We start from the raw sequence: 21228 nt of genomic DNA, 5'->3' as shown, positions 1-21228 counted from the left end.
TTGTAGAGTTCTATATGTGGTAGGTTATGTTGTGTTTTTAGCATGCTGAAGGTGTAAGGGCTTCCCCCTTCCTCCAGCTGTGCTGGTTATGAGATCCCTAGTCTTTCCCAGGAGTCTATGTCTGGGGGTTTCCCTCTATATTTAATTCTCGAGTTTGCCCATAGCGACTCCCAGTTAGAGTTTTTAATGCAGTGTTGCAATTTGTGGTCTACCGCAAGCAGAGCGTGTCTAGTGTTTTTAAGTATTAGGCTATTTTTAAGCGCCTGTTTGTTTGCAGTGAGAAGTGTTACTGGGTCAGTGTTGTTTAGTATGACTCTCAACCTCGAGCCAGACTGGCCTGTAGTCTTGGTTAGGCAGGACCCAGTAAACTCCAACTCTCGCTATAAATGCCTTTTGGAAAGTTCTGAAGTCTGCCAGATGTAGACCACCTAGTTTTTTCATTAGCCTTAGCTTTTTCAGGCTAATTCTTGTTTTTTTGTCTTGCCAAAGGAATTTGTTTAAGATTTTGTCCGTTTTACGGATGAAGTCATCTGTGAGGGTCAGGGGGATAATTCCCGCCAGGTAGTTGATTACCTGGGTGATCATCATCTTTATTGTGTCTATTCTCCGCCACCAAGTTATGAACTTGGGTGACCAAGCTTCCAGGAGTCTTTTTACCTTTTCTAGGGTTAGTTTCTCATTTTGGTTGAGTGTGGTTTTGAGGTTTTTGCCGAATTGGATCCCTAAGTAGTTGATGAACCCGGGCTGCCAGGCTAATCCTAATTCTGCTATTACTCCTCTGGTAATGTGGATGTTGAGTGGCATACATTCCGATTTGTCTCTTTTCAGTTTGTAACCAGCGTAGACTGAGTATTTCTCTATGGTGTCCATAAGGGCCGTGATAGAGGATTTGGGCTTTTCTGTTATTATGACTATATCATCCGCATAAGCCGCTAGTTTTGCTGTGGTACCGTTTACGTTGATTCCTACAATATCTCTATTGGCAGCAATATCTCTGATTAATGGTTCCAGTGCCAGTAGAAAGAGCACGGGAGACAGTGGGCACCCCTGTCTTGTCCTCTGCTGGAGTTCAAAATGGTCTGAGACTGTCCCATTTATGGCTATTTGCGCAGACGGGTTTGCGTATAGTGCCCTCACCTTCGTCATATACTTGTCTCCCAGGTTATAGGCCAGCATGCACTGCTCCAGGAAGTGCCAAGATACTCTGTTGAACGCTTTCTCCGCGTCTAGCGTGATTGTCACCGCCGGCTTGTCTTACTTGGTCGAAAGTTCTAGGACATGGCATAGGAGTCTTGTGTTATCAGGAGACATGCGCGTCTTCATGAAACCTACTTGGGCGTTGCTTATTAGTTGCGGGAGGACTGTGTTGAACCTTACTGCTAGGATTTTGGCGTATATCTTGCGGTCTATGTTGATAAGTGAGAAGGGCCTGTAATTTTGGTTGTCGTTGGGCGTCTTTGCCTTCTTTGGGGATAACTATTATGTTTGCCTCTATCATGGTTTTTGACACACACCTTCCCCCTCGCAGTGATTAAAGACCTTTTTCATGGTTGGGAGCAGTTGTGTTAGAAAGTTCTTATAGAAGGAAGCCGTGTATCCATCTGGCCCCGGCGCCTAGTTGTTCTTAAGGGAATTAATTGCTGCCTCAATTTCTTCCGTGCTAATCTCCCCCCCAAGTTTCAGAGCCTCCTCGCAGTCTAATTTGGGGAGGTTTAGTCTATTCAGGTATTCTGCGCAGCCATCCTGGTTCAATGTTTCATCCCTTTTATAGAGCTCTTGGTAGAACTCGCTGAACGTGCGTAAGATGTCCTTATGTTGGGTGTGCGTGTTGTTGTGTGTGTTAGTGATTGAAGAGACTGTGTGATGTCTCTGTTTGTGTTTCAGGTATGACGCTAAGATTTTTCCTGCCTTGTTTGCCTCGCATAGATTAATCTGTTTGTACCTGTTTATCCACAGTCCAGCCCTTTCGCTCAGGATTTGGTTGAATTCGTATTTTTTTTGCATCAGCTCGTTTAGGGTGCTGTGGTTCCTAGTGTCATTGATGTGTTGAGTTTCTAGGCTTTTGATGTCTTTTTCTAGTTGGTCTAAGTGTGCCTTGGCTTTCTTGTTCCGTTGCGCTTTGATATCTATTAGTATCCCCCTGACTGTTGCTTTGAGCGCATCCCACAAGGACTTGGGGTCTATGCCTGGTGTGTCATTGTCTCTAATGTAATTAGTAATCGCTTGTTCTATTTCGTTCTTGTCTTCTTGGTTCGTCATGACATCATTGTTAAGCCTCCACCTACGTGTGGGGTTATCGTTGTGCCGTCCCATTAATTGTAGTGAGATGCATGAGTGATCTGAGATTGTTCTGGCCTCTATCTCCGAATGTTTGATTAGGTGTGTGTGTGATCTCGATATTAGGATGTAATCAAGTCTATTGTAGGAGTTGTGCCGGTTGGAGTGAAAGGTGTAGTATCTGGTGCCGGGGTGTTGTAGTCGCCATGGGTCCTTCAGGTTGAATCTAGTGCATATGTTTTTTAGAGTGCTGTGTGAGGCCGGTGTGAGTGTGTGGGTCTGTGATTGTCTGTCCAGGGTGTAGTCTAATGCAAGGTTAAAGTCCCCAGCTAACACTATCATGTCATTTTGGTTGTTGGCTTCCAGCCTCCTAGCTACATCTTCCCAGTATGCGGTGTCATCTGTGTTTGGGGAGTATGTGTTCACTACCAGGAAGGATTTTTCCCCTCTTTTCATTGTGTTATTAGTAGCCTCCCTGCTGTTGATCTACAATGGTGATCTTTGAGTTTTTATTTATCAACGTGATCACTCCCCCTTTCTTCCCTAACGCTGGTGAGCAGGTGTCTCCCCTATCCATCTTGCCCTGACTCTAGCTGAGTCCTCCAGGGATAGCTTGGTTTCTTGTAAGAGTATGACGTCACCCTTGGTCTTGGCCAGGTAGTCTAGGATCTTTTTCCTCTTGACCGGGTGATTGAGGCCCTTGACATTGAGTGAGACGATCTTCAGGTTTGCTAGGAGTGCCTGGTTGTTATTCTGTGTCATAATTTATAATGTGCGGGATTAACGTTTCTTCTCCCTCTTCCTGCTGTTGGGGTTTTCGCAGGCACTCTTTTGTCTCCGGCTTTTTCCCCTCTACCCCTATACCTGTGCTCATGTTTCTCGGTCTGCAAGAAGCACACTTGGAGTGGAAAGTTCTTGAGGTATCGGGATGTGTCAGAGTAGGTATGGGAACTAGATAGCACGAACAAGACGGACTAGACGAATAAGCCCAACGGAAGACAAGACAAAACACATGTAACCCCCCCCCCCCTCCTTGAGCTAAGCCGTCGAGTTTGAGATGTGCGACGGCAATGTCCCAACTACGCCCCCCCTCGCCCCCGGGATGCATAGGTTCGAATAAATCAATATACTTTCCCTTAAATTTACATTTAGCGGTTTAAACACGTTCCCCCTTTCAAGTCACTGTTATTGTAGTTAAAGCATAATCTATGTTTATGCCAGTTTTTCCCTCGCCCCTCTTCCCCCCCCCCCCCTCGGGTGAACTCCCCTTGTGTCACTAGAAAGGATATCTGCAGTTCTTTGGTATCTTTGGTCCCCCTCAGAGGGCCTTTGTCTTTGTTCATAGTTCCTATTTGCGGTCTCTCTCCTTCTGGTGATTTGTGATGCGCCGCTTGTCCTTCGATCTAGTCTATTTGTGGCGCTTGAGGTATGGCTCTTTTCTGTTCTTTCGAATGTGGTTACTATCCCTGTTTTTGATTTGTCCTGGTTATTCAACCCTTAGTTCTGGTGATGCTCTTCTCTTGCTCGTGCCAGCTTGTGCGGTTTCCATTTCCTGCTGTGGAGGACCTAGGAGGAACCTTGAGAGCTCTGCCGGGTCTTCAAAGACGTGTGTCCTTCCCCTATCATTGATCCTAAACCTTGTGGGCCCTACAAGTGAGAACGTGATGTTCTCCTTCCTTAGCTTGTCCCTCTGAGCCAGGAATCCTTTCTTTATGTCCACCGTAGGTTTAGAGTAGTCCTGCATGAGGATTATCTTTTGGCCGTGACATAGCAAGTTTTGTTTTTCCCTGGCAACTCCAAAGATCGCTTCCGTGTGGTGTGAACATAGCGGTTTACAAATTATCGGCCTTGGACACGCTCTGTTAGTGGATTTAAGGGCCGGCACTCTGTATGCCTTATCCAATTCAAAGGGGTTGTCGAATTTGATGTTTGTGATATGTGGAATTAGCTCTTGAATCAGTGTCACGCAGGAGCCTGCTTTGTCTTCTATGCCTTTTGGGACACCTAGGATCCTGATGTTCCCCTTTCTGTTGCGATCATCAATCTCCGCCGTGTGTCTCAGGAGGGTAGCTGTTGGCTTGGTTAGTGCTAAGGTAGTTTTATTAATCTGTTTATCTCCATCCTCTATATCGCTCACCCTCTGTTCAACCTCCGTCAGCCTGTTGTTGGCCGCGTGTTTATCTCCTCTAACGGCGGCTAATTCCAGTTGTATTGCATCCGTCGTTTTGTTTTGTTGATTTAGCCAGGTCGTGGACCTCTGCTATTTTTTTCAGTATTGTGTCCATAGTGCTGTTGATGTCTGGTTTGTGCTTGATTGGTAATACCGTTAGGGAGTCCGCTGTTTTTCTTTGATTGTTGTGTGATTTTTCCTTCGTTCCCGGCCATGTCTGTTATACCCCTCTTCACTTGATGTATTTTAAATCTTCCTTCACTGTTACGATTTACACGCTGCCGACTGGGCGCCGGTGCTGGCTCGCTTTGAGGATCCTCTGTTACTTTCCGTGGCCTTCTTGTGGGTCTGCCCTGCGTTGGTGTGGTCTCCCACCTCGAGGCCCCCCTCGTGATTGGGTCGCTATGGTGCTTGCCCCCTTTGTACAGACTCTGGTCTTGATGATAGAGCTATAATTGTGTTGTGCTGCTTGGCTTGTGAGTGTGATGTCCCAGGCGTAGCGTGGAGACAGTTACACAAGCCTGGCTAGAGTGGACCTGTGACCCTCACAGTCCTTCCCTGCTCTGTGGGTTCCTTTCTTCTGTTTTGGGTACACCTTCTTGTTTAATCTGCCTCCTTTGTTTAATCCGGCGCCTGCTGCTAAGGGGGTTTTAGTCCCGTTAAGGGGTTTTGTATTTCGGGCTCTTGCGTGCTGATCTTGCTTTCTGCTTCTCCTTTCGATGCCTTTGGGGCAGAGCTAAGGAGGAGGTGTTAAGATGGCGCCCCCCCCCTTGGGTTTGTTTCAGATATATTTTGTTGTCTCCTCACTGTCTCTTTCCCGGGCTTGTTTACTCAGTGCCTGCTGATGTAGCCAATTTGCACGTGTGGCCACCGTGTCTGCTTCTGCCTGGCTCGCTCCTTTCACTGCTTCTCTGTTTGTTTTGGCGGCACTGCCAAGATGGGCGCCCTCCCTGGCCTTAGTTTCGCTTTGGGTCTTTGCATGCAGTTAGGGCTGCGCTCCCATTTGAGCTGGAGGTCGCTAATTGAGGCGGGTGGAAGCTACGAGCTCGTGACTTCGAGCAACCATTTTCAGGGCGGCTGCATTTGAGCGCTCCGCCTCGGGGGTTGGGCCGCCTCTTGCTTTTGTGGCGGCGCCGCTAAGATGACCGCCTCCTCTGTTCCGCTTTCCCTTTTGCCTTTGTCCTGTTTACTTGCCGTTGGCGCTCCCTTTTAAGCATGGGTTCGCTTCTCGGCAGCTGCAGTGGTTGTCGCGCGCCTTTCCGGCTATGCTCGCTGCGGTCTTTTCATCTGCCTCTGACCGAGCCGTTCCGTGCTGTGGGCCACTTCTTGTACGATTTTGCTGCGCAGCTAAGATGGCCGCCCCACTGGGCTGGTTTAGCTTTTGGTTTTGGCTTGTTGTAGTCGTGGGGGGGGTGCTCACCCCTCTGGGCTGGGGGACTTTTTCTGATTATTGCGGTGGGGGTCCAGCGGGTTGCTTTAAGGGCTGCACTGACCTCGGTGGTGTTACTCGTCCCGTTCCCCCTCATGTGGGTATCCACGCTCGGGTCTTCCAGTTCGTCAGTGACCGGCCATCTTGCTTCCGAACGCTGGGCGAGTCTGTTGTTTTTCCGTGAAGAGCTTGCTCATTTCCTTCCGTTTATACTCCACGACCAGATTTTCCACGTCTCGAGTAGTTCCGATGTGACTGGGGGTGGTTTTCCCTATAGTTCTGGTGCTGGTTTGCGTTAGATCATTCTTTTGTTCCCAGGGTCTCGGCAGAGCTCCGGACTCAGGCAACTTTCTCCATTGCCGTCCAAGCCACGCCCCCCTATCAACAGCACTTTTCAAGTGTCACCTCAGGATGTGAACGGAAAGGCTGCCAGCTGACATTTTCTACAGCTCTGTGTTATCAGACAGTTTCTAACTCCTCACATGATGCTGACAACAAAGCAGACAAGACAACACACAGATTACTTTCCTGGGTAGATAACTTGAAAAGGAAGGTCGATTCTTTGGTGGAAACTGCTTTTTGTAAGAAAGGAAAAACAGAAATAAGTGCTGGACATTATGACATGGCGGTTACCTTCTCTTCACCCATGGATGGTCACCTTGTGCCCTTTGTCTGTTTGTTTTGTGTTTATATACGGGTCGCAGATGCTCTCCCTTGTAGCTTGTTTCATCTATTGTTGCCCTTGTGCGGATTGTGGCCTTGATGGTAAGTTTGATCTACCAATTTTGATATAGTCTTTAGATACTCTATTTGGGCTTTCTTTGTTGTGCGCTAATATCCATTTGCAAAACTGCCTGCTTATGTTCTTTGCAATAGCATTTCTCGGAGGTGGAATAGTGACCCTGATTACTGCCAGGCATCGCAATGTGCTCTATCAGTAACGTTTGATAACCCTGTACTGTGTTTATTTACATAAAGCATGGACTTCCCTTGTATGCTGCACCAGTATGCATTTAGTAACACTTTAATTCATGTCTTCAATAATGGCACTACTCAGTTGTGGATTAGGGCCAGTGACCAATGTTATGTTATGTTATAAGGTACTTATAGAGAACCCAGCTACTCAAAAGAGTGCCCCGGAGATAATAGGACTGTATGGCTAGCCTAGTGACCACCGTGATAAAAAAAGGGAGAGAAACCTCAAGTTGTTGTTGAAACATCCAGGTTTTGAGTTGGCGTTGGTAACAGGTTGCAGGCACAGGCAACCTGCACTTGAAAAGAGTGGCTGTCGATTCAGGTACTGGGAGAATTTGGGAACAACCATCAGGTGTTGGTGGGATGATCTTAGGGTTGTGCTGGGGGCATAATGAAGAAGTCCTGATATAGTGGGCCCCCTTGTCGTGTAGCGCCTTGAAGGCCAGGACTAGGGCTTTGTAGGACCAATGTTTTGTACTCTCCATGTGCTCCTAAAGTAATACCTGGTAACCCCTTGGTATGCGCATTTGCTGATACTAAAGATACATTGTGAATAAACCATCAGCCGTCACGCTAGCAACGTGGGCTTGTTTTCTTCCACTTTATAGTATGGCTGCTAAGTGTCCAGATGAAGTTGTAAAATTATTCATCTTGAAGAGAGAAACAGTGCTGCACCGTCCACATAAAAAGGTCACCTTTCCAGAAATGTTTCATTCATTTATTTCTCCAAAACAGAAGTTTTCTTTCATCCTTCTCTTTTTTCTTACCTTCGTATTCCCCATCCCTCGTAAAAGTTCCTTCTTTCTGGATGCCTCGAGTCCATCCCTTCTTCTTCTTTCTCTTCCATCCCCTTTGCCTCTGTCACTCTGTTCTTTCTCCCCCCACGCTACTCTTTCTCTCCCTGTCTTCCTTATTAATTAAACCCTTTTCCCGTCTCTTCTTCAATTCTCCTTCTAACATCCATGTTTCGCCCCGCTTTCTTCCCTAGCTCATCTCTCTCTCTTCTTTCGCCCTCCTTTTCTCTCCTGTTTTAACTCATTTTTCTTCCCTCCTGTCTTCTATCTCTCCTTCGCCTCTTCATCTTCTTATCCTCCCTTATATTGCACTCTTTCTCTCCTGGCACTCATTATCACCGCCTGTGTCTCCTACGGGGTAATGCGCGGTCTCGGGTGCTGCTGGCAGCGTAACTGTAAAATATGTTACACAGCAGCCCGCGCTACTGTGCAATATTTCTAGAAGACCATTGATAAACACATTTATGTTTTCTTCAATATGTACAACTTATGATCATTTTATGGAAGTTTATGTCTGTTTAAATCTTAAAAAAAATAAAAATGACAAAGCCTAAATAAATGTGTGCTTTGCAAATTATTATATTTTTTTTAAATACCTTCTCCTAAAGAACAATATGTAATAAAAAAAAATGTCTTTTACAGTAAAACAATCACAGAAATGTGTTTCTTTCACTGATATTGTACAACTGCTCAAACGTTCATTCTAAAAATGTACTGATTTTCTTCACCTCTTTATCTTATCAGGGGTCAATAGCCAAAGAAACTTTTTCATCTGCTTTTGTTAAACTACTTTTTTAGGTTTACCATGCACAGCACTTTCACTGTGCTTTTTTAGTTTTTCAACCGCCCTTAACCTAATCTCCCCATGGCAGCGCCCATTTCAATCGTTCTTATCGGGTACATGTTTTTTTTCTTTTTCCTCCTCCCTTTACCTATTATCCCGCTGTATAGTACCACCAGTAACAGCACAATGTATTGTCTTTCTCAATAAACAAATCATAACACTTTAACGAAGTTTCAATAACTTATATTGTACAACTGCTCACCAAGCAACAACTTACAGCAAAAAACAACTAATTATTAATCACATTGGCAAAACCTGTTGCATTTACCAATGATTGTTATTATTATTACCACCCTGCAAAAGAGTTTAGGAGATGCAGAGGACATTCCACAAATACAATTGTATTTAGTTTGTGTAAGAAATTGGGGAATTAGTTGAGAGCTAGTTACCCACCTCAGGTAATAACCGCTATCCATGTTAGAGTGAATCATGTCAGTTTGATCGCGACAGCTATGGTGCAAGGGTCGAATACACTAACCAAGTTTGTCCTGGTCAAAGATTTTACTTTGAGTCTTTTAGTCTTTAAAGTCCCAATCTACCACAATAGTTAACTTTTAAAGCCACCAAGGAACTCAAAGGCAAATAGAGACTCACAGAGTGGAAGGGAGTGGCCACCAGGAGGGTGCAGTCCAGGCTCAGTTGCCACTGGTCGGCTGAGCAGTTACAGGAACAAGTCTCTTGTAGCTTGTTGTGTTCTTGCAGTTTTAACAAGATATCAGTCTTATGAACCTTGGAGTTTATGTCTTTGTCCTGAAAATAAGAGGGAGAGCAGGCTCAGTCATATAGGCTCATCTCAGGTCTCAGACAGCAGGCTTAGTCCTCTTCTGATCTTCTACCGGTCCAGGATGGTTCTGAAATGGGTGCCTTGAGGTGCCACATTTATGCATAGAACAGAAAACAGGAGGAAGTCTGTTAACCCAGTTGAGACCCGCGTGATTATGTATAACCAAGTGACGGGAAGCGAAACCTGAAGGATTGTGTTGTTGGCCGAACTGCAGGGGCTACGATAATAGCCAGTGATACGAGGAGAATGTTCTCCGCTGATTACCTAAACAAAAGGCAACACCAATCTTGGACCGCATTAATGCAGATGCAGTTTTCCCAGATGGTGGCCTACTAGAGTCAGTGCTCTAGTTGTTTCATGAAAGGCGCGAGGAGTGGTTTTGAAGCTCGAGCGCGTCCATCGTTCTGCGCACTTCACCGAAGTTCCTACCATGTATGGTTGTGCTTCAGTCCTAGTCCCTGTGTGTTTTAGTCAGAGTAGTTAGAGGTGTTTTCGTGTATTGCCGTCAGTAGATAGGGTTTCTTGCCTACGCGCCTGTTCAGGTTTTCTCCATGAGAAACTCTTGAATTCTTGTCAACGTCTTCACGAAGAGGCGACGGAAGAACAACACTTTGGAATTCTTCTTGGTAGCAGTACACGCAAGTACCAAGGAAACATTACAGCCTAAAAAAGGAAATTGTTTAGTATCATAACAAAAGAAATAACTGTTTCATGTGAATATACCCTGTACATTATGTAAATACATCATAGAATAGAAATGAGAATACTTACCAGTCCTATAAGTTACGAATTGAAGAGAAACTTAAAAAACCTAAACAGGAAAAGAAGTTAGTGAGTATAGGCTACCTTTCTGAAGTATTAAATAGAACACAGACAAATTATAATTGTTTGATAGAGTTTAACTCATAATGTCTTTCAGGTATAAAAACTACTGGCCCTTCTAGAGAAGATAACACCCAACAGGTTGAGCGACTTTGTTACCAACCTACCCAAACAGAAAAGAGGCAAAGGTCTAGTCAGAAAAAAGTATGTAAAAGTCAAGGAAGTTAGAGGGGAAGGTCATTGTTAGTAGTAGCTGAAAGAAGTTGGGGCTTATTTAGTTGTTGTTTCATTTTGCAGTGCTCCTTATTACCACCGTGAAGGAAGGTTGACAAAAGCAGTTCCTAGCAGGCACCCATAAGCCGAGACTGTCTTGTCTCTGTTCACTTCCCCTTTCCCACCTGAGGTTCCTTTGTGCTCTCATGAAAATATTTCAAGGGTTTGAGGGGGTCTTTGGAGAGGCATTGGGTAACGGCTTCATTCTGCTCCTGTGAAGAATCTGGGAACACTTCAAGTAAGGCTTTGACACCAAGAAACATTGTCTCAACCGGTAATCATTGAGTAAAACCGGTACAATAGAGAAACAAATCAATTTGAGAGAGAGGGTAAAAAGGGAGAGCACAAAAATGGGTGAAAAGATTAGAGCTTTATGGAATGCAAGTAGTTAGATCAGCACTACGTTACAATATAGGCATAGGTAACCCAATTGTAGGTGTGCACATTTGTGCTTGTGAAAAAGGTGAACGGCGCAGTGACACAAGACAAGGTGAAGAAACGGCGTAAAAAGGCGCAAAATAGAAATGAGGTGAAAGTCACGAAAACAGTCAGCATTTCATTTTTCAGGAAAAGATTAATCTGTTTAAGGAGACCACAATAACTCCCACAATTGCGCTAGAGGGTCGACAGCGTTTCGACCTGTACAATTTTAGGTCATCATCAGGACCGGGTTACATGGATAAGGTAAGTGCTAGGATGGTTGTGCAGAGCCTGTATGATTAGAGCGAATCAAGTCAAAGGAATCTGGGCTCGGTCATGGAGGACATTAGAAGTCCATGAAGCATGCAGGGAATGTGTGTTTATGGGTAAAAACTCCAGTCGCTTATGAGTGCAAAACAAGAGTTATCCACGGGAAGGATCTAAAAAGTGCTTGGAGGGTCGGGACATCAGCTTCTATGAAACAAATCTGTCAGTGAAGGGATGACGTCTCTGTCAGTCTAAAGACCGGGAATGAATTGCAGGGAGGTACCCAGCAGGCGTCTGGGTCCAGAGGGCGAGTGAATCGCGCCGTACAAACGGTCACAGTGTGCTGTTACTTGGTTTTACATTTATGCATGGCACAAGCTAGTTTGTGCAAAAAAAACCTGGGGATGCCCTTACCAATGGGGTAAAGGTTCCTGGGGCTACCCTGATCCACGTTAGGCATTTTCAAGATGGACTGTGAGGGCTGAGGGTGTGCATGGGGAGTGTACTTTGGTAATGCTAGTGTCCTCACATATCTAACACCAGCATCCAGTTTAAGCAGTCCCTCTACCCACAACAACCTCAAAGACAGAAGTCTTTTACAACAAAGCTGAGTTTCCAGCAACAAGATATGAGATTAATAAGAAATGGGTTGGCATCCTGGCTTTACCCTTTGAAGTGGACCCTAAATGTTATATGTAAACCCAGCAGACCTGTGAAATATACTGTGCCACTGTAATGTCAGTCAGAATAACTTTATTTCACCAACACAATGTAGGCATAAAAAGTATACTACAGTAAAAAGAAACATTTGCAGTGTTTCGCAACATTACAGTATGGTTAAAATATATAAAAATGATAATATAAAAATACAAATTCATAATTATTTACACAGTACAATAAAATCAGTTCATTGTTCGGTATATAATTTCAGCAAATTCTGACTGACACTGTAATGTAAAAAAGAGGTTCATGGTGATTGAGTCCTGTCTCGTTGAGTGGACAAAAGAAGGGCCCTAACCAAGTGTCAGCTAACATTTGCCTCGACAAGGAAGGCCTCTTTGAGGTGTCCCTATACCTGTCAAGGAGGGGACATTCAAATAGAGCGTGACACTTTAATGTCAAAAAGAATGCTTATAGCCTCATGCATATTCTGTCAGATTCAGATGGGCCACCTCTGTCTTTTCAGGTCAGCCTATTGCTTGCACCTGAAAGCAAGTTCACACCAATTCAAATACTAATTGCTGGCTGGTAGACATTGGAGAACAAAATGCCGATTTAGGTTCCAGAGACTTTTGGTAGAGGAAAGTTAACTTTCTAAAAATCACTTTTCCATAATATTTAGAGGAAAAAATCATACTTCAAAATTGAATTTGATTTTTAATAACTATTAAATGTTAATGTTGTTAATGTTATGTTATGTTAATATATTTGTAGAGCATGCGAATACCCAAAAATTGGCGTCTAGGCGATACTGTCTGTACAATAATTTGAAGGAGAAAAGGCAACTATGACCTAATTAGTGATCGATAGAAAAAGCCAGGTTTTTAGTTGTTTTCAGAATTTTAACAGATTAAACTGCGCTGTAAAATGGTCAGGCAGTGTGTTCCACCATTTACAGATGGAATGGGAGAAACGTATTCCTCCCCAGTGGGCATTCCGGATTCTAGGGACAACTACCTTATTAGCAATGCTGATTGAAGATTGCGAGTGGGAACATACCAGTTGAAAATCCTTTGAAAGGAGCAAGGGCAATTCTTGTAGAGGGCTTTATGGGCCCAGCATTCGGCCTTGAACCTGATTCGTTCCCTGATTGGTAACCTGTGAAGGTCAGAGATGCTCAACGAGATAGAGCTGAATTTAGGAAAATTCAGCAGTATTCGAGCTGAAGCATTTTGGAGACATTGAAGTTTTTCTTAGTATACGCTGCTGGGACCCTACATACAGAGCATTACAGTAATCAAGCCTCTGCATTAAAAAAGACAGAAATAACTGTTTTTCGCAGCTCCAAGGGAAGAAAAGGGAGGATTTTTTTAGAACTTTTAATGTAAAGAAACAGAAGGATGTTACCTGATTTACATGGTCGGCAAACTCCAACTTAATGTCAAAGATGACCCACTTGCTTTTAGGAACGGCAATGGAAGAGAGCCTAAATTGGAGGGCCACCATGAGGTATTCCAGAAGGAGTTATTGCTACCAAAAAGCAGGAGCTTCATTTTCTCAGAGTTAAGTGTCAAGCAATTTTTCTGCATTAACTCACTGATATTTCTCAAGCAAGTGTTAAATTGCTTGGCAACTTTTTCGGGGTTTATAGAGACTGACACCACTATCAGAGTGTCGTATGTGTAAGAAATTACTGAGAAGCCATGTTATCTAATTAGCTCAATCAGCTGGCAATATACATATTCAAAAAAGTGGGATTAAGCAAGGATCCCTGAGGGACCCCGTAATGAAGTGTAAAGGGATCAGAATGTGTCCTTAGGTGATGACTTTCTCACGATTTGATATAAAGGAGCCAAGCAGATCTAATGCTTGATTCCTGATGCCTATGTGTTCGAGCCGGTTAATCAAAAGAGAGTGATCCACCGTATCAAACAGGGCTGAAAGATCAAGCAAGATCAAGGTCACCTTTCCTCCATTGTCGACAATGGCTCTGATTTAATCTGTTGCATCTATAAGAACTCAAGCTGTACAATGGTTGGGTCTAAACTCATGTTGTAAAGGATCAAGGGTGTAAGTTGATTCCAGAAAGTCCATGATTTCCAGGTTCAGACTTTTTTCTAGAATCCTGGCCGGGAGTGGGAGCCGGGAAATGGTACTAAAGGTTTTTGACTTCAGCGGGATTCAGTGAGTTGTTTTTTTTAGAAGTCCCAGTATAGCTGCTTTCTTCCAAGTCAATAGAAAGCATCCGTAAGATAATATTTTGTTTAGGAGTGCTGTAAGGTGAATCGATATTGTATTAGCTATCGGATGAAGAACCTTCGGAGGGCAGCGATCCGATGGGGTCCCTGATTTGGAGCTTTCGATTAATTTAGCCACCGTATCTTTTGTATGAGGAGAGAAAGTGGTAAGCATAAGTTGTTGTGTTGGCCCTTGCTCGTTGTTAAAGGTAGTAGTTTCCTGTAATGCCTCATCACTCGATGAAGTCTCTGTGTTTACTGACAGAGCTGTAAACTCCTGGAATATTTTGTTAACTTTAGACAGAAGGAAGTCCATTAATTACATAGTGACTGGTCTGATGTCACTGATTTTTATTACTGATCTTAGACGAGGTATTAACTCTATTCAATAGTCCTTTTGATGATGTCTTACAAAGTATTAATATTATCTGTGAAAAATAGGATCTTAGCCACATTTATTTGTGTTTTATAGTCTTGATAAGGTTTTGTATTTACATTTTTCATCAGGGCTATAACTTGATATCTATACTTGTTCCTGCCATTTGCATCTCTTCCTATACATCCCAAGTTCTTGTGAATCCCACGGAGCATACAGCAGGGATCTGTGACCAGTCCTTGTTTTTTTAGGGGAAAGTTGTATGACAGCGATATCAATTCAGCCGGCAAATTTAGTTGCCGCTAGATCGGCGTCATCTCCAAATATGGGATGGGATTTCATCAGTAGGTTGTTTAATTCCATACTGTCAATTTTATCCCAATGCCAGTATTTTAATATTGGTGGTATTTTGGAAGTTGGAGGGTTTGTCATCACGATTCTTAGTTTGAAAATTATAGCCCTATGGTCAGTCCAGGACAGAGGTACGACCTTCTCAACAGGTTTGGGTCATTGGTAAAAATAATTAAAAATACTTTAATTATTTTTCTAGCTAGCCCCATTCCTGAGATATATTATTGCATCCCAGCTCCTTCGAAATGGGTCATTTTTAAAAAATGAAATAAACTGAATGGGATGGAGGCTGATCTGTCCTGGCACACATCCCCAACCCCCAGCCCACAAACATTCTTTCTGCCACTTTGGGGGGAACAGAAAGCACACTAGGCACGAGGGGCCAGATTACAGAAAGTGTCCTATGCGCGCAACATAGGTTTGCGTGTATGCCTTGTGTTTCTGCATCTCTTTGGTATCAAATAAGGGTCACAGATGCTGGTATGGCCCAATTATAAGATGTAAAGAAAGATTTACCTATACGTGTGTGCATGAACATGTACTGTTACATTTTATTATTAAAGTGCCATGTTGATTTCATACCAGCTTAAAGACAACTAAAATCCAGCGTGCATTTGGAGTTACAGACATTTCCAATGCACCCCATCCATTTAATTTCTTGTTGCACACTTGCACATTTTTGTGCACTGTGTAGCCTCTTTCTGAGGATTGACCTAAGGAATCCATAATATTTGGAAATAGTTGTTAGTCTTTCTGTGCCTTCTGTATCATTGTGAAAGACTTCTCACATTCTTTCTCACAAGATGATCTTGGTACCTGCCCATCAATAACTGTTGGTTATTTTCATTTTGTGTCATCTGTTCTTGCTTCCATTAGGTTGTATTGAGAAAAATTGTATAACTATAATAAAGTTTCATAAATTGGGGAGATTATGTCGCCCTATGGCTAGAGCGGTCAACCTCGACGCTGGGGAACCGGGTTCGAGTCTCGGCCACAACGCTCAACATCCTTTGATTTTGGGCAAATCATTTAATCTCCCGTGCCTAACAAAAATGAATGTGTCCAGCTGTAACTAAACTGGTGCTCATGTAAAGCGCTCTGATACCTGATATCTTCGGGTCTAGTTCTCGCTATATGAATCTAAAATAAATAAATAAACAAATGTATAGATTTTAGTGTTACATGCTCCAGCTGATTAACAGCAGAAACTCAATCAGTTGAAACAGTAATTGAATTTCATTATTTTTGCTTGCTATTTGGCTAGTTTGTATTAAATCACAAACAGGAAAAAGAGAGAGAGAAAGAACACTCACCCATCTTCCCTTGACTATAGATACACCAAACAACAAGAGTGAGTACCTTATTTACGTAACCAAGAATCCTTTAGAGTCTTTCACTTACAGCAATGCAGGGGGAACCTTCGGTGTTTTTAAAAGAACCCTCACTCACCAACCTAGTTGGTGACATGGTTCACCATTGGGTTCCCACCCTGGAAGCCAAGTGCCTCCAAGTTGTGCTTCAATGCCTGATTACAGCAGAGCTGGTTGTTTTTAGAGTGAAAGTGAAGTAAAGGTGCAAGTGACTTAAAATTGACTCAAGGTCACCTGTCCAAAAGGTATCTTAATCTTGGTAGCTGTAGGCAAGTTTTAAAATCAGTGTTTGGATACTTTTGAGATGTCAATGGTCTCATGTACCCCTTATCATGGTCAACATGTTTCAGCCATTCATGCTAAGTGCCCAAGTGGGTCAATATTGCATTCATCAGAACCGTAGAATCGTATGCATGTGCACTAAGACATTTACAGTGACTTTTTTCACCACAGTTGTTGCAATATATAAGTGGTAGTGAGTATTTCTTATTTTTACATTTTCTATCCAATTGCAGTTTTTGTGGGAAAGAAGTGTGCAACTGTGTGAACCTAGTAAGCTGCACATGTCTGAGAAGTAGACAGAATTCTGAATTCAGCAAGCGGTAATCTGTGTAGATCCCTAGGAAACTAATTGCTGAATTCCAAGCCTAATAAGTAGGACAAAAATAGAAATAGGTGGCAACGTTTTCATTTGTCTTTTTTTGTCATGATTGGCTATGTAGAAAAGTAGTGTACCATTATGTCCATTCTAGTTTCAGGTATATATAGTACATGTGATTGTCCATAAACACGTTATACCCAGTGTCATCAACCAACCTGAAGATTATACTGATAACAATTCATAAAATAAAATCTATTGAAAGAAAAATGGGTGTCAAAGAAAGCTTTGCATTTTTTTAATGGACCTAAGAATCTGAGTTTAGGGATAGTGTTTTTTTTGTATGCTCCTGAATTTGGAGTTACCTATATTAATGTGCTTAAGTGAGTGTTCTTCAAAATGTGTTCTTTCTTGCTAACTGACTTACATTGAAGCCAAAAATTGATAGAAATTCAATCTAGTTACATGTGTCTTGTTATTCTGTATTTGCACTCCTCTCCCAATAGAAACAGTTCTCCGCTTGTGTGGGTGGGCCAATCACCAGTATAGGGAAAGCGCCAAAAATGCAACGTGAAGACAACAAGATTTTTACTTGGAATTTTAATGTTTCTGGGGATGTCGGAAGGTGCAGTATTTAGGCCCCGGGTCGGACACCACCCAAGGACCCTACCATCCTCAGACATTTTTGAAAACTAGAATCTTAATAGAGTCCAGGATGTGTCGCCTATGTGGATGCTACTAATGTTGTTCCCCAGAATGCCTTGCACACGTGAAACTTTCGCAAAAATAGCATATTTTCCTCACATTTGCCAGAATTGACTTAAGTTCTACCATTCAGCTAATCCAGACTAATCCAGATAAAAAGAGGATTCAACATGTCTTGGCGGGCCCATGGTAATGGACAGGAACCAGTCAAACTTGGACTATGTGAAGTCAATTTAGTGTCATTTTGATCCTAACATTTGTTTCACTCTTATCGCATGCATTATGCCGACCCACACATGGGGTACTTCCTTTCTCAGGGCACATCTGGGAATTCAGGATGGTAAGGCTTTTCCCATTGGCTGCAAGTGACAGAGATTTCTGTCAATGTGGAAAAAAATAGCATTTTTGAGTCATACATTTGATTGTTGCAGGGTACTGAGTAACAAAATATTCTTGAAAAACTTTAGCCGCAATGAAGTAAGATTTGATTTTGTTTTAGTTTGAATTGGAACCAGGTTAATTGTGCGTGTACTTAACAGGATGGCCAGCTTCCATGGCAGTAGCACATCCCTCTCCAGTAAGAGGCTTGCACGTTCTCAAAGTCCAGAATCAGAGAAGTCCCCGTCCAGCGAGGAAGAGAACTTCTATGCGACCTGCAGAGCAGCCTACCTGACAGTCTTTAAAAGCAGCCTCGACAGCATCAACACCAAAGAGCAGCTGTGCTTAGGTTTGTACACAGATTTAATTGTAACCCTTTTAGTGCAAAAAAACTGTGCTGTTGCAAGGAGGTTATCCCTCCATCTTTGCAAATGGAAATCATTTGTTTGTTGTTTCTCAATTTTGTGGTGGTTAACAAATGATGCACAGTTATGACAATCATTCCTTTTCTCCATGTTTTATAGTGAAAAGATTTGGGAGTAATCTACATAACATATATTCCTATTTCTCATCCAAAATAAGAAAGCATCTGTAATTGTTAAAAAACATTTTGTGCCGATAAAAGTTTGTGAAATGAAAACCTTGCTACCCCACCTGACTATGCCATAAGAAATTACGATTAATGTAGCTATATATCAACTACTGCCACTTCATGACAGCAAAAAATAGCTACATTTTGGTGCTGATACATTTGTTGACCAATAAATGGACATAGAATGTTTATACTGAAATAACTATTAATAAATACTTCACAGCGAACTCTGTGAAGTAGTTATTAAAATAAATTAGGTGCTCAATGTGTGTGAGAGTGGCCTCTTCATTTTAGCTTGCTACACATTTCTTTCCTAGGGATTCTGACGCCATTAGAGAACAGGAAGCATGCTACAATGTGGAGGAGTGCTTGCTTGTCAGGGGTTTGTACTTGCTGTGGGTCAGGTTGGAAACGTTATATACGTGAGTGAAAAAAATGATGCAGTTATTTTGTTTACCGGTGTGATTGAGCAAAGGATAAGCAAAAGCTAAGGCATGCCCAGGTTACGATTAGGTAGACCCTTCAGCATGTTCTGCTGGACCCATATTATATTCTTGGGGATTACAAACAATTTTTAATACACCTTCTGTGCTGTGTACAGCATATAGACCCTCCACACTGTGAATCATATTGGCCTGGTAAGGAGAAAGACAGGACGCCACAAAGACTGAGTTCCACCTGGATGTTCTCTATTACAGTCATTCCCTATATGAGTAATGTCCAGTTGAGGTCAGAATCCTCTGAAATTGACTATATCAATGTCCTCCTGCGTGTTAGCCCTATGCCTCAGATCATTGTATACATTAGGTGCAAGCCCTCTTTGGCATTGAATGGCTTGGTTTATGTGAATAGGGGATTAGTGTTTTTTTTTTTACAGTACCTGCATGTCCTATGGCAGGTTTGGTCTGGTAAACTAAAACCTATAAAAAAGTGTTTAATCTGGATCATCAAGAGCATATAACTGTCATTAACTCCGCACTGATTACAGTCGGCCATGGCAGAGTCCAGATTTCTGTAGCATTTGGATCACACTTTTGTCATACGTTTCCACAGTGTAAATCCCGTACATCCGGGGAGGGCACGGTGTCTCAATTCTAGCATGTGAGTTTGTCACATGTTAGACAGAATCTTGGATGACCCACCCTCTGTTGTCTTTCTGGGAGTCTGCTGTAATGGGGACATCTTATTTTACCATCACTGAATGTCTGATAGTTGTAATGGACTTAGACCTCTTGCTAAGGGCAGTTGTCAGCAGGGTGCACGCACCTGCAGTGAGTACGAGATGGATGACTATGGGCCATCCACGGAAATATAAATTGCATTATATCCAACGGGATTTATATTTCAGCAGACGGGATATCCATCACCTTTGTGACTGAGTAACCCAACCGCCAAGATCTAAATCAGGCCCTATGCATCTTCGTTTCAGGCCATCACCCTATTATTGCAGCACTATCTCAGTTCTGCTGTGTCTATAACTCGGCTGACTGTCTTTTAAGGTTCCAATGCTTCTCTGGAAGAGGCGGCATTTGTATTAAAGAGGAAGGGTAGGCGATTCTACAGAGGGCATAATCAACAATTTATGCATGTTCTTTAACCGGTAGTATAATAACGCTATCAAGCTTTACTTGTATACAAGTGACCCTTTATTTTACATGTATGAAAGAAATCTGAAAACTCCTTTTACTAACATTCCTGCAACTTCTGTAATACAGCAACACTAAAGCTAGGCCCCTAAGAATGTTTTCGAGGCTTATGTGTTTACTAAATTCATGTCAACCTGCAAAAACATTGTTACTTTGTTCTCAAGGATGTTCCTGTTATAAGAAACAATGTGTCTGCAGGAACGGCAAATTACTGACCCTCAGATTAATGTTTGGGTTAATATTTCATTTTGCAGTGCTTCAGCGGGCAGGAAGAAATCCATCTCGAAGGACTCTGAGCAAGTACTGGACACCAAAAACAAAAGAGCTGAATTTTGATGATTTTTGCACGATAGTAAAGAATGAAACACCAATCACAAATGCAGAACTGCTGAAAGCCTTCAAAAAGATTGATGTGAATAACAAAGGTTACATTTCACATTCTGATCTTCAAAAGATCCTAACAACAGTGAGTATGATTACGATTCACCTTGTTTTTATTTTTAGGTTGATATTTTGTGTGTGTGCTATAATATTTAACGACAAGTGCTCCACTACGGTCTTCAAAAACATGGAGTATAGGTAGGTGTACGCCTCTTGTCCTGCGAGACGTGGATCCAACTCCTTGTTAGTTTTAGTGTTGTGGTAGGGTGCATTTAATGCATTAGCGTCATGAAGGTGGGTCATAAGTACTTAGTTTCAGGAAATTTGACCTTTGCTTCTTATAGAAAAAGAACACTTTGTTGATGTTGATTGTGAATTTTGTTGTAATTGTGGCACACTGATTATTTATTTTCAAATCAGTGTTTTTTGTAAGCCACTTTATGACATTTTCATTAGGTAGAGGAATGTCAACATTCATTTTAAATTGTGAGGCCTCTAGCTTGTTGGATCCAATACTACAGGTAAGACCAATTTGTCCCCTCCTTATCCACTTCTGTTTTCTACTAGTCTCCACATTCTCAACTATATTTGTAACTTTAGACAAAAATCTCTTGCTTGTCCTAGCCCATTCATTTGTCCATTTTACTCCAGCCTATCATCAGCTAAATATTAGAAAATTGTTCCATCCTTAGTCCCCATGTATCTGAAAGAGACACGTTAGTGATAGATTCCTTACCTTAGAATATCCCCAGGCATCCGACTGGATCCGGATATTTTTTGCGTAGCAGTACCCTTGTGCGTCAGTAGGCGTCGTCTGCGGCTCCGCGTCCGTCGTCGGCGTCGTGGGCGCCGTGATGACGTCGTCGGAGTACTTAGACG

At 42.6% G+C, this 21228-nt stretch overlaps 1 protein-coding gene across 1 annotated transcript in view; it reads left to right on the top strand.

Annotated features, from left to right (window-relative positions):
• The window catches only part of EFCAB7 (EF-hand calcium binding domain 7), a 317322-nt gene that overhangs the window by 74182 nt on the left and 221912 nt on the right, over window positions 1–21228 (top strand). The window contains exons 2-3 of the mRNA XM_078669291.1: window positions 17892–18079; window positions 20223–20434. Coding sequence (XP_078525417.1) covers window positions 17893–18079; window positions 20223–20434 — 399 coding nt within the window. The 5' untranslated portion in view covers window position 17892. The remainder of the gene's footprint in view (window positions 1–17891; window positions 18080–20222; window positions 20435–21228) is intronic.

This window comes from Lissotriton helveticus, chromosome 1_2 (genome assembly GCF_964261635.1).
Source record: "Lissotriton helveticus chromosome 1_2, aLisHel1.1, whole genome shotgun sequence".
Classification (NCBI taxonomy): domain Eukaryota; kingdom Metazoa; phylum Chordata; class Amphibia; order Caudata; family Salamandridae; genus Lissotriton; species Lissotriton helveticus.
The sequence above is the reverse complement of the archived record's forward strand: the minus strand, read 5'-3'. Positions and strand labels throughout refer to the sequence as shown.